The sequence below is a fragment of the Salvia splendens genome, chromosome 5 (genome assembly GCF_004379255.2).
Source record: "Salvia splendens isolate huo1 chromosome 5, SspV2, whole genome shotgun sequence".
NCBI classification, from domain to species: Eukaryota; Viridiplantae; Streptophyta; class Magnoliopsida; order Lamiales; family Lamiaceae; genus Salvia; species Salvia splendens.
In genome coordinates, this window is record NC_056036.1 from 41,629,017 (window position 1) to 41,643,340 (window position 14,324).

The following is a 14,324-nucleotide window of genomic DNA, read 5'->3' on the forward strand; positions in this document are numbered from 1 at the left end:
AAAACTAATATATAAAAGTAGGACTCACATTCCACTAACTTTTTCAACTCACTTTTCATTACATTTCTTAAAAGTCGTGCCCGGTCAAAGTGAGACGAATTATCCGGGACGGAGGGAGTATAAAACTAACTAATATATATAAGTAAAACTCATAATCCACTAACTTATTCAACTCACTTTTTTTATATTTTTTAAAATTCGTGTTGATATTAAATGTGATAATTAATGTGAGACGGAGGTAGTAATAGAGAGTATTTTTATACTATGACATTTAGATCGAATCCTAAGACAAACTGACACTATAAGGAATAAGGACTAAGGAGTATGCGGATTTTCATTTTTACTTTTACACATTATATAGCACCTTTTACTTTTTACTTTTACTTTTACACATTATATAGCAATTACCTTTTGTTTGATTTTGTAATTCTGAAAATTGATATTAATTTTTGAAGGCACAAAGCTCACATTTGGCACAAATGTTAATGTTTATTTTCTGCAAATGGAATTAATTGCAATCTTATCTATAAACAGTGTTTGATTACTAAATTCAATTATAACGCGTTTGATATTTCAATTATAACGTTCAAAATATGAAACATAGTCATCCGTAAATTACTAAATTTAGAAATTAATTCGAAAGTATGACCAAATACTTACACATTTCTCATCCGCAATTAAGACACATGGGTGTTTTTAAAATGACAATAAATATTGCACTAATTGTTAATTACCATATCAATGCAATAAAAAATTTTTCCCCTAAAAATGCACAGAAAGAAAATAAAATAAAATAAAAAAAGGCCTTAGAGAAATTATTTGAGTTTTGTCAACTTATTCTCACAGCTTTAAAATAAGTAGGAAAAAAAATTGAAATTTGAATATAATCATTTATCCGGGAACAAAAATTTAAGGAGAAATTGTATACGATATGGAGATGAATCATATGTAGGTATCATCATTAGTGAGTTAAATGATATTGTGCATTCATAAATGAAATGATATCGTTTGACTAAAAAACACTATCAATATATTTACACTTAACATTTCATTTTATATTTAATATACACCTATGTTAACAGATATCCAATAATTATCTGAATTATTATATGATAAGTGGTCATGACAATTGAACGATACATTTATTCATGTTCGATTTTAAACATATATCCAAAAATTATCACAATTATACATTATACAAATATTCCACAAAAATTCTAGAACTTTTCCTATCATTTTTCAACGAAACTACAAAAAATTTGTAATACGCGGTAGAGTTTTCGGGTTCCCGCCGTAAGCGATACCAACTGGTCAACTATTTCCTCGAAAGCCACACAAACTAATCACATCGGGCCACGTGTCGGAATATACCTCCCTCACACGCTTAAATACCCGCTTCGATTCCCACACGTGTGTCATAATCTATCCGTTAACCCTAATTTCCCTCTCCTACCCCCTCTCTCTCTCTCCCCAACGTCTCTTTTCCAAGGAAAAAAAAGAAAACGTAAAAAAAAGAAAAAAATAAATTAAAAAAAAAACTCGAAAAAATGGGAAAGCTAATCTGCGACTCAACGGCGTCGTCTCCGGTGATCCCATGGCGCGATCCGACCACCACCCCTTCCTCCGAAATCGCCGATCAGGCGTCGGTGCCTCCGCCGGAGATCGCGTGGGAGAGCGTGCCGGGGCTGGAGGACCAGCAGAAGAGGCACCTCACGCGCCTCTACACCAAGGGCGTCCTGTGGAAGCACCCGGAGGACAAGAGCCTCAACATTGTGTTCCGCCTCGTGCACGGCGGAGAGGTCGAGGCCGACGGGAACTGCCTCTTCACGGCGGCGCGTAAGTCCATGGGGATCGATTGCGCGGCGCGTGATCTGCGGCTGAGGACGGTCAAGCGATTCGTCGAGGATCTTGGATCGGTGGACGAGGAGACGAGGAGGTTCATCGAATCCGCGATTAGGAACATGTACGCGCCGGATCTGAAGTCGGGGTGGGGGATCCATGTGGTCCAGGAGGTTAAGATGCTGGCGAAGAAGGAAGATCGGGAGAAATTGGATTCCGCCATTGATGAGCTGGTTCAGCTAGGTATGCAGAGGTATGTATACCGATTTGTTTTCCGATCTGGTCAATTTCTTAGATCTGGTTTTGTATGAAGACGAAATGTGATTCATTACCCTAATTTTTCTCTCCTTAGTCTTGAATTTCATAAATGCGGATTAAATCTGATGCAATTTTTCTGTTTTTCTTTTTCTTTTTCTTTTTTTTATGTATTAAGTTGATTTGACTGTTTGGAAAATGCCTCTTGTGGTTGTTGGAAAGAATACTCAAAATTAGGGAATATAAAATTTAAATACATTTGGATATTTTTGGATTAACGAATTTTGTGTTTGAGCGAGATTCAGAGATTAATTTAATTTTTTCTTAATCTCTACGAGTCTCTCAGATTTATAGATTCATTTTCGATATATTGAAATACATTGGCCATTTCTGGAGATCTCTCAGCAGCTTTAGGAGAAAAAGACTTCTCAAAATCTTAGTATAATGTTGCATATTCATATGGGCATTGTGGTATTCTGATTGATGGTTATATGGAAATGATTGAAGAGAAATGGCTGCTGAGTCAATTTACAAAGAAAGATGTGTAGCTGTGGATGATGGGCTGAGTTGGGCCAAGTACATGTCAATATCAGGATCTGGTGAGGACGAATACCATATCATCAATCTGCAGTACACGGAGGAGGGTCTGTTGACGGTTGATGAGAACAGAGATGGCCATTCCGCGGCTTTTGGTGATGACATAGCCATAGAGTGCCTCGCTACTGAGTTCAAAAGAGAAATCTTTGTGGTAAGAATGCCTTCTTTTTGTTCTGCAGTGTGCACCCCATTGATATGGATACGGTGTAGGGTGATTGATTTGGTGCTCGGTTTTAGTGATTTTTGGACCTACTATCTATATCTATCAAACTCTTACCTTAGCCACATTACAACCTAGATTTGAAGACCTTGTTTGATGAATCTTACTCGATTATGTGAAGATGTTTGATTTTAAATTCATGAATTTGCTAAATGATCGTTGTTTGATGAATCGATGATGAGTTTGAGTTGTGAAAGATGATGCTTGGCCGTATTGCGTGGTGCACAATGTAGGGTGGTTTAATTTTGTGCTTGATTATGTGAAGATGTTTGATTATTTTATAGAGGATCACTGTTTGTTGAATCAATGATGATGGTTTGAGTTGTCTTGGCCTTATTGAGTTATGTATGTATGCAGCTTCAAGCGCACGGATCCGATGCAATGGTGGAAGAAGACAACTGTGTGTTCTTCTTGCCTCACCGGCCGAGAAGTGAGATTTGTGAGGCGCCATTGTTTCTGTTCATGAAAGGGACGGGATGGTGTGGAGCCGGAGCAGATCATTATGAGCCTTTGGTGGCGCATCGGTCAGTGCTGAGCTCGATGGAGAAAGTAGCCTTGGTGCTCTAGAGGGTTTGGTTTAACCATTTTTGTAGGCTATTGTTGGGAAGATAAGATTGGGATCGATTCTTTTCTAATTTTATTCAAGTTTTGGTTGACAAGATTTGTGATTTTTTTTGTTTTTTGGCATGGGAAGTTGTAGTTTTTAGAGCGGCCTTTTGTTTTTGTAGTTTATTGTGAGGGTAGTTTAGAACTGAAACTCCATCTTCTGTTGTAATGTGGGAATGAGCTTTCTCTTCATTCTATTCAACTTGACTTTTTTTCATTTTATATAATATTGTGAAATCAGGTTTTATGTCTGTTTCGCCATCATATTGCAAGTTTGATTTTAGCTTTGAATTATAATTATTGTTCGATTAGTAGTTATTTAAATCACTAACTTCAATCAAATTTTGATGCCTATACCATTTGAAAATGAAATACAGTATTATACTGAGAACCAAATTTTTTGGAGGTGGCTTATTTCTGCATAAATGATGTACTTTGGTAATGTTCAAAATAATATCGTTTCATTAAAATAAAATAAAAAACTAAGAAAAATAAAAAAAGTATAAATATACTTCACTTTTTTTTAATCAATTTTTTCAATTTAAATGACTAATGTTATGAGAACTTAGTTTTGTTTTTAACTGTTTATTGTTTTTAAGAGAAATTTAGGATGTATTGTTCTAATTATCAGACTTTAAGAGCTTAATATTGTATATTGTCATTATCTTATTTATCTTTGTTGTATTAGGATTGCTTGATTTAAGGTAGCTATTATTTTGCTTAAACTCTAATTTCGACGACATATATTAGCTTTTTGTGACGGAATATTATACACGCGGTGTTTATACTTAAAAGTTAGAGATATTTAATGGATAACAATTCAAAATATTATTTAAGATAAACTAAACGTTGAGGACAAATCTTATTACAATTAAATAAGAGGGGCACAATATTTTTTTGGTAAGAATATGGTAATAATTCTTAAAATAAAAGGATGAACTTAATAGACTTAATGATAGTAGATAATTAATCCCAGAGACGGGCATCTCGTAAATTGAATTTTAGGTCCAATGAGACTCTGTTTGGATTAGGATTTGTGTTCATCAATTTTTTTTGCCTATTAATCTACTCCCCCATTATATTAGAGCATCTCCATGTTGGAGATATAAATAGAAGAGGTATATCATTTATTTATCTTCTTAAAAAGTGAAATATATCCTTTTAAAAAGTAAAACAATTCAAAGGAAAAAGGTATATAGAAAGGTAAATGATTTTTTTAAAATAAAATAATACTACAAAATGCTTTAAAAAATATAAAGCGTAATACCTTCTCAAATACCTTCTTCCTTGGAGAATAATTTTTCATGAAAAGAAAGTAAATATGGTAGTTATAAGATTTTACCTCTTCATTGATGGAGGGGTAAAAATACTTCTTCAAAATGGGAAAATGTATAATACCTTCTCAAATACCTCTCCCTTTGAAGAATGATTTTTTTATGCAAAAAAAATAAATATGAAAATTATCTAATTTAACCTCTCCATTTATCTCTCCCCTTAGAGATGGTCTAAGTATTGAGTTTCTAAATGCTTTTTAGATATAATTAGTGTTCATCATTTTTTTTGCCTATTCATCTACTCCCCCATTATATAAGTATCCAGTTTCTTATTGCTTTTAGAATAATAACACACTACGAACAAAAATTTATTAAAGATATTTTTAATATTATTAAAGACGCTAATTTGCGTTTCTAAATATACCATCAATACTTCAAAAAAGTTCTTATTGTTTATGTCTCAACTAAAATTAGAGGACGTAAATAGAAGCATCTTAAAAACAAGTTATTAAGTTAATTTTGTTCTTAATTCAGGAACGTTTTTCTAAATCGTTGTTATTTTTCAAAAAATTTCAACGAAAATAATTGCATCTCAATTTTATGTCCTTAAAAGATATAGTACTATGTTTTTAAAAAAAAATTACTTATGTTTCACTTTTTGTATTCGTGGTATTATGTATATTTATTTTGTATACATTCTTTAACATTAAAGTGTTTTTGAATAAATAAATTTAGGACTCGAATATGTTATTAATCTCTCTATGACACCAATTCACACACACTAATTTAAGAGCATCTCCAATGGCGGCGTCGTCACCGGCACACCTATTTTTCGCGGACGCCGGTGCTGACGCCGAACCATTGCGAGTGGCGTCGGCGAAATCGGCGTGCCCACGCCGATTCTTGGGCTGACGCCGATTCTCACGTCGATCCTCACGGCGCCATTGTAGGCTCCGGATCGGCGTCAGACCGGCGTCAGATTTTTAATTTTTTTTATTTTTCGAAACACTATACATACGCGCTTTGTCTCGTAAATTAATGTACTTTTTAAAATTTTAATAGTATTATTTAATTTTCCTGTATTTGTCTCGTAAATTAAATTCCGTATGTTGCTACGATTGTAAATTAAATTATATAATTGTTATTAGTGATGTGGATAGGCTATGGGAGGACTATTGCATGTCTAGTTGCTTGTTCAGTTGCATGTCCAGATGATGTGGTAGGAGGATTTTAGTGCTGATGATGTGGCAGTGGCAAGGCTATGGGAGGGCTATTGCATGTCCAGAACCACGGGATATACTCTATTTACAAATTATGGGAACCATTCAATATGCAAGCTGTATCCAGCGCAGCTGTACAAAAGATCCAACGCAGCTATACAATTGCGGCCAAAGCCCAGAATAAATTTTTTGTCACACTGCCTTCTGCCTTGTCGTATACTATTATTATTACACGCCATTCGGTGCACCCCATTACTATAGTGGTGTCCAATATTTATTTGTAAACTTCACATTTTTTTAATCTTTTTTGTTATATTACATTTTTATTAATCCTGGTATATTAATTTAAAAGACGGTTCATTGTGTTTTTATCTCATAATTTAGGATAAAAGATATGGAAAATGAGGGAAATTGGCATTTACTATATACATCTTAGTAGGGGAGTAGGAGTTTTTATTTCATATTTTAGGATAAAAGATATGGAAAATGAGAGGAATGATGAACACTAGCAAACCAATATATATATGATAAGTCGTATTCTAGGCCTTGGTTACTAGTTAGTATACGTGCATAATTGGATTATATCTGCAAAATAGTTGCTAAAGTGTGCAGGGAAATGGTTCCAGTCAGTAAGAAGGGTGTCGGATAACTCAGGTGAAAAGAGCGCCAGAAGGGTGCAATACTGATCAGGATGCATGCCAGAAAAGGCTCGAGATGGAGAAGAAGGATTGCTGGGAAGGATCAAACACAAACGAGGGCAAAAGAGTCATTTCACGAAGAGAGTCTACCATAAAAATCAAGGGCAGACCTCCCTATAAAAGGAAGCCACTTGGAGAGAGAAAGGGAGATCTACACACTCCACTCATAGTTAAAATATTTTCTCTCGGTAGATCAGTTTCCTTCAGCATTGTCCTACATCTTCTCGTTTCTCGCCACAACCATGGTCACCTGAAGTTCCATCAGTTCGCCGGAGATTCGTCTTCCATCGTTCCAGCCTGTCTATCTCGTAGTCGTAACAGTTTCATCGCCCGGAGTGGCAAAACAATCTTTATTCGCTTTCTTAGTTAACCCTCACTAGTTTTCTTTCGTTGGATCTGCTGCATTTTCAGTACTTATCATCTTATGAAGTGTTTTGTTTAGATCCAAACGTTTTTATGCAATGAAGTTGTTTTTATGCATCTCTTTCGGTTCGAATCTGTTTAATTCTGCCTAGGTAGCTTAGATCTAGTTGCTGCGTTATTTTCAAAGTATTGAAAGTATGATTTCATTTGGAGTTGTTCGATCTGAGTTGTTAGTTAAGTTTGTTGTTTAGATTTAATTCCCGAAGTGTTTAAGTGTGAGATCCGAGTTACGTTATTCTACCACTTTGCATGTCATCCAGTATGAGTAGTTCTTGATTTCGTTCGTTTGATCTTTGAGATTTAGAGCGCTAATTTGTGGATCTGAGTTGTGAAGCTGTTAATATGAAAAATGTTGTTCATGGAATCTGAGTTTGTTTGATTTCTGCATTCTTATTGAAGAAGATAACATCCACATCCAAGTTTGGGACCACTTTACTTTTTAGTTACTTCTTCCTTTTGTCATTTGCTTTTTATGTTGGTACCCTACAGATCTGACAGAGTGGCCACCTAACTGCCTCTTATTCTCTGATATTCCGTTTAGCCTTTTATAGTAACCATCTACTTTCCACATGTCCCTGAAACACCTTGTCCTCCACTCTCACGTACACAGCCACATGTCGTTCACTTTCACACCACCCAGTCAGTAGAGTACACCCTTTAATTCCTGTCTAGGTAGAATCTCAATCCAAGCGTGGTAGCTAACCAAACCCTTCCAGAATATCACCACAATTACCCAAACGCATCATCTCTGTGGGATTCGACCCTTACCTCTACTATACTAATCAGTAGAAGTGGGTTGAGGAATTTCTTTGATAGCCAGGTTCAGACTTAGCTGGGGTTTCTATCCTGATCAGTAGGATACACCCTTGCTTTACACGACACCTACACCTGTACGCCTGCATGCTCATCAATATATACCAATGAAAAGAATGAGAAAGAGAGAGAGGCTGCTCATGACAAATTATCTATATTCTATTCTACTAAAATATGTGAAAATAATTGTACTAATAAACAGTAGGCATATTATGTATCAACAATTCTCTAAAATAGAAAAACACATCCCAAAAGTTGGTATCGAGAGTGCTCAAATATCAGGTACATATGAATTGGATCCCCTGCTGTGGCTCCAAGCACATCAGGGGCTGCTGTTTCACATAGTCCATTTTTTAATAACAAATTATAATATTAAAATAATATATAAAATATTAATTTTTTTTATTTTAAAAAAATTGCTGTGGAAACAGCAGCCCGTGCTGTGCTTGGAGCCACATGGGATCCAATTCCCAGGTACATATGCCTAATATTCCTAGTAGTACTACCTTAGTACCTAAGCTAACGTCATATTTGCGCCTTTTCTTTTTGGAAAATCCATCAATTTCTTGAAAAGCAAACCTTTACAATTAATTCCTATCAAGTTTCAAACAAGTACTACTAGTATCAAGGAATCAAGTAGAGTAGCTTACCAAAATATAGAGATGTGACCTAATAATAAAGTTGGAAACGGAACTGATAAAAATAAACTTGGAAAATGTAACCAAATATGCCTAAATTAGAGACAAGTTTAAGGTTTCAACTTGCCTAAATTAAGATAGTTGGATATATGGAGTATAGTTTATACCACATGTATTTTTGGTCTCATTATACGTACTTCCATTGTAGTTTCTTGATTGAGATAATTTATACATATACCACATATAAATATAAAAGTATAATCCCATTTATATGCAATGCAATGTCTTAATTGGTACCTACCTTATGTAATTTTGGACTCATCTACCTGTATGGTGGTGCCTTAAGTTATACTTGCCCTAATAGACTTAAATTTGATAAAAAAAAAATCATGAATTTTCAAATAAGTTGCCCTAATAAAAACGATATGTAAAAATATAAATGAGTATTTGAACCTGAATCATGAATCATACGTGTGTGGTTTGTCTAATGCCTAATCTCCTCTTTGATTCCTTCCTCGAAGCTTAATGTAAGAATATTCATTTCCAACTTTTACTAATCTATGCTTACTTTTTTTTCTTTACCACCAATTAAAAGCATTAATCTATTTGACTCAATGGGCATTCAAAGCATTCGTCTATTTAACTCTGTGGGCATAAATGAACTTCGAGGTTTTGTTAGAATATGGAAAAAACTCAATTTGTTGAAGACAATATTATTGCATCGCTTAATCGTGCAAACAAACTGCTGCAATTGGTAAGATACAATGGTTAAGGTGGACTCGAGGCGAAGCACGAAACAGACTCAATATAATGTTGCGATGAATCTACTCGATACTCGGAACTGAGTACTAGTCCTACGACTCGTCTATATCTTGTATGAATGAATGCTTCAAATCTAGGTTCGAATTGATTTTTGAATGAAATGAGTACTAAATGTAAAAATTATGTGTTAAAATGAACATTTTTTGAGGATAATAATCATTTTGCATCACCAAGTGTAAAAATTATGTGTTAAAAATACTTATGTTAATAAAAATATATAATTCCGAGCATCACTAGAAGGCGCCATTTTGCATATCGAATGACACATTTGTAATTTTATTGATATTTCATTATAATTAAATTCGAATTATGACAATAGATCACGCAGGCATCATATATTTCTCTATTTCCATTTAGATAAACTTGAAGATAATTAAAGTAAGAGTCCTATCTCCTAAGTTATGAAGGTGAAGTACATATGATAAATCAAAATGAGTAAAGTTTATTTATGGAAAAGACGTGAAAAGGATGGACCTAGTTAATAAAGTTTTAAATTTTACAATCATCTTTGTTTGGCCAATATTCAAAGCACTTCAATTATTTGGAGTAAAGCCAAACGAAATCAACAGGAAACACACATCTTCAACTCTTTCCATATTTTTTTGCACCACCAATTAAAGTGGGTTATTTCCTCTTTTTTACTTTCTACATATAAAAAATTCTAGTGTTTGTCATTGTTAGAAGTCATCTTCGTTTAGAATTATTTAATAGTACTATAAATTTTATCTTTTCTTCACAATTGTTGTCTTGTAGGACTCTAGCTAGATATACTTGCAAAGAAGATCAAACATGATCTTCTAATGGACGGAAGCAATGGCGGATCCGGCCCGACCTACCCCATCACGGATCCATGAACATTCCATTAAATTTTCGACGACAACTACTACACTACATCTGCTTTTGTTTTATGTCAACGACGCTTACTTTACTGTAATTGATCCCACGAGTTCTATTTACTGGTCAATGCCGATGAGCATCCTCATATCAGCAACTCCTTTCACATAATTTTTTTTCGTTAAGCAAAAGGCTCTATCTAAATAATGGTGAGCAAGCAATCCAAAACTACTTAGCTCAAAAAAACTCAACCCAACTCCAAGTAGCAGATGAGGGCACATATTCCTTCAAAGAAGCACACAAAATATGCAAAAACCCATACAACAAGCAAGACCGGGGAACAAAAGGGCTAAACAACAAACCGAAAGAAAGAAGGTCGCTTCTTTAATAATATTTGATTGCATTCTTGGTCCTAAGCTTGTTATCTGACCATCTTCTAATCCTGGCCAACTCTTTGTATATTTGCCCTGATAGGAAAGGAAACTTTGGACACCGCCCTTTTATCCATGAACCTAGCCTCCAAAATAGTAGCCTTTTTTCATCTCTCAATTTGGATCCATCTTCTAAAAGATAATTTTATTCTTGAGCCACCAAATCGACCATGCTATCAAATATAAGAGGAAGGTTCATAACTTTCTATCAAACTTGAGGACAAGTGCTATGAAAGAACGGGACCGGGTCTTTGAGCAAGCAGAAGAATAAACTCGAACATATTTTCATATGTATTTCATAATATTTTCTTAATTACTTATATCTTTTTGCAGCCTTCCATGACTAGGGTTCGCTCCAATATATGAATCCATTTGTTATTCACAAATTTATATGGTGGATTCTTTCATGATGGCCATATTACTAAATACATCCACCCTTTGAGTTATATCTCAGTGACTAGTGAATGACAACTTATAGTCTAACACACGCACCCAAAATTATTCGAATTATGATCTATTCATTAGAGGGAAAACATGGATATTATCAATTAAACTGTGCTACATCGATCGTCACACTTGCCTCGAATAAAACTTCGTTAGCTTTATAATAATTAAGATAAATTCGAAGATTCGATAGTGTGTTTGTCTTTGTCTACTTGTTGATTTCGTTGTTTTATTGTTACTGTTTTTGTTCTGAACTGCTTTTATACTACTACTCTGTTCGTCATATCCACGGCTTGAGCATTTAATAAGAAAACTAATTGCAAAATCACATGGCAAGGTTTAAAAACCAAAGAACTTAAAAGTCATACAATGCACTGTACATGGATGGTAACAATGTTATGAAGTGCTTTTCAAAAAATTAAAGTAGTCTTTTTACACACCAACTTTTATTAAAATAATTCATGCAAAAGAAGCATGTGTTGTGTCTAGATTTTGAATATATCTCTCTCCCCCACAAAATCCTAGTATATAAATACCCCTTTCCTTTCTTCACATCTTTCAAACAAGTGGAATAAGCTAGGGATTCAAATTTCTCTCTCCACAAACCTAAAATCCACTCGTTCTTCCTCTCATAATCAAAATGGATCCTTGTTCAATCAAGCACCAAAAAACCCAAGCCATGAGAACCTACAAGAAGATGGCTATGATTGTTTACAATCTTGTTCTCTACACACTCACATCTATCATCACTTGCTTCTTCTTCTCCTCTCCCTTTTGGTTCCCTTCCATCTCCGGCCACTTTGTCTTTTCCTCTCTCTCGGACAAAGTTTCACTTTGTTTCAATGCCAAATGCTTCTTCGTCGTGGGAAATCTCATCGTCTTGATCCTCGTTGGGGAGTCCAAGCTAAAGCGATCTTCTACTCCACCAGATATCTATGATGAATATGTTGCGAGGAGTCGAAGCACCAGCATCCATAAGGAGAAACGTGTAGTTGTTGGTGAAAGTGGGATGGTGAAACCTAGGGTTAAAAAAGAGGAGAGGATTAAGTTGGGAATGAGGAGTAGCAAAAGTGCGGTTTGGGGTGAAAGTGGGATGGTAGAAGGTGAAAATAGAATCAAGGTTAAAAGAGATGAGGGGCTTCACGGCGGTGAAAAGATAAAAGTGGGGTCGATGAGGAGTAGCAAAAGTGCGATTTGGGATGAAAGTGGGATGGTGAAAAGTGAAAATATTATCAAGGGTAAAAACGAGGGGTTTCACAACGGTGAAAAGATGAAAGTGGGGTCGATGAGAAGTAGCAAAAGCGTTGTTTGGGGTGAAAGTGGGATGGTGAAAAGTGAAAATATTATCAAGGCAAAAAAGGAAGGGTTTCAAGATGGTGAAATGATAAAAGTGAGGTCCATGAGGAGTAGCAAAAGCGCGATTTGGGGTGAAGGTGGGATGGTGAAAAGTGAAAAAATTGTCGAGGGTGAAAATAAGGAGGGATTTCATAGCGGTGAAAAGATGAAAGTGGGATCGATGAGATGTAGCAAAAGCGCAGTTTGGGGTGAAAATGGGATGGTGAAAAGTGAAAATATTATCGAGGGTGAAAATAAGGAGGGGTTTCATGGCTGTGAAAAGATGAAAGTGGGATCGATGAGAAGTAGCAAAAGCGCGATTTGGGGTGAAAGTGGGATGGTTAAAAGTGAAAATATTGCCGAGGGTGAAAATAAGGAGGGGATTCACGACGGTGAAAAGATTAAAATGGGATCGATGAGGAGTAGCAAAAGCGCGATTTGGGGTGAAAGTGGGATGGTGAAAAGTGAAAATGTTATCAAGGACAAAAAGAAGGAAGGGATTCACGACGGTGGAAAGATGAAAGTGGGATCGATGAGGAGTAGCAAAAGCGCGGTATGGGGTGAAAGTGGGATGGTGAAAACGGAGAAAGCTAAGGGTGAAGAAGAAGAAGAAATGGGAATGGTTTTGTTTGATGGCGAGACTGTTGAGAAGGAAACAGCTAGGGTTAAAAAAGAGGAATTCACCAAGAAAAATGAAGAGAAGAAAATGGGGATGAGGAGTTGCAGAAGTGAAACTGAGATTGTAAGATTGGGAAAAACAGTAGCCAAAGAAGAAGAGGAGGAACAGCTTAAAATGTTGAACAAAAGGGTTGAAGATTTCATTGCAAGAGTTAATAAGCAAAGATTAATTGTTTGAAGCTAATGTAGTTTGATCATACTGGATGTTGATCAAATGCTGCTTTTTCCTTCCTTTTTTTTTTTCGATTTAGAGATAGATTACTATTGTTATGTACAACCTTGAGTCCTTCCCTAGTTTAAAACAATTCCGAGACCCTAGTGATCGGAAACTACTAGCAGGGCTTCCCGGGTATTTTCGATGTTTCCGACTTTTAGCATGGTGCTCAGAAACTGCTCGGTATTTTCTAAAGATATGGTGTGCTCGGCTACGGGTGCTCGGTAAAACCCTTTTTTTTTTGTAATGTGAGTACTTATAGGAAAAAAAATGCATATTCCAAGTATCAATATATAAATAAATATGTATTGTTGAGATATTTACATATGAGTTGTAGACATCGAAAATCTAAATTAAAAAGATAGTATCAATTTAAGTATTTACTCAGTCTAGTAACAGTTAATATTAGGATAAAATCGCCCTAGAATTTAGTTGGTGAGTCACTACCAAATTTAATATCAACTGATTTTGCTTTTTTTCAAAACTGGCTAAAATTACTTTTTCATCTTTAATCACATTAATGACGTATTAATCTCACTACAAAAATAAAGTGGAATCAAACGTGAGAATATATGAACGATATGGCGTCAGTAAAAGGCTATATAATATTGCAAATCTGATTTGGATTCCACTTATTTGCATGACAAAAGAAAGCATGCACTTCATTTCTAATTAATTAAATAATTAATTTTAAAATATAATAATTTAATTAATAAAATATGTATGTTCTACAAAGACATATCTGTATTAATATATGTAATGATAATCAACGACCATTTTATTACTTCATCAAGATTTTCAAAACAATATTTATGAAAATTAGTAAACAATAACACAAAATCTGTCCTTTTTTGAAGAAACATAGGATAGTGGGTTTTAGCTTTACGTTTTTCATGTTGGAGTTAGATTTTTGAATAGTTGAATGGACCAATCATGTGCAAGATATATATATACAATTAAATAATATTTGTTGAAAAAAAAAT

The 14,324-nt window shown here is 34.9% G+C and overlaps 2 protein-coding genes across 2 annotated transcripts; both read left to right on the forward strand.

Moving 5' to 3' along the window:
- Window positions 1–1,409: 1,409 nt before the first annotated feature.
- On the forward strand, window positions 1,410–3,764 carry LOC121802847. The gene is made up of 3 exons (XM_042202541.1): window positions 1,410–2,092; window positions 2,602–2,842; window positions 3,269–3,764. Exons 1-3 carry the CDS (start codon window positions 1,548–1,550, stop codon window positions 3,476–3,478), a joined length of 996 nt encoding a protein of 331 aa, XP_042058475.1. The 5' UTR covers window positions 1,410–1,547; the 3' UTR covers window positions 3,479–3,764.
- Window positions 3,765–11,793: 8,029 nt separating this feature from the next.
- LOC121804310 (golgin subfamily A member 6-like protein 22) lies at window positions 11,794–13,305 on the forward strand. The gene has a single exon (XM_042203803.1). The coding sequence runs from the start codon at window positions 11,794–11,796 to the stop codon at window positions 13,303–13,305; it is 1,512 nt and encodes a 503-aa protein (XP_042059737.1).
- Window positions 13,306–14,324: the final 1,019 nt, after the last annotated feature.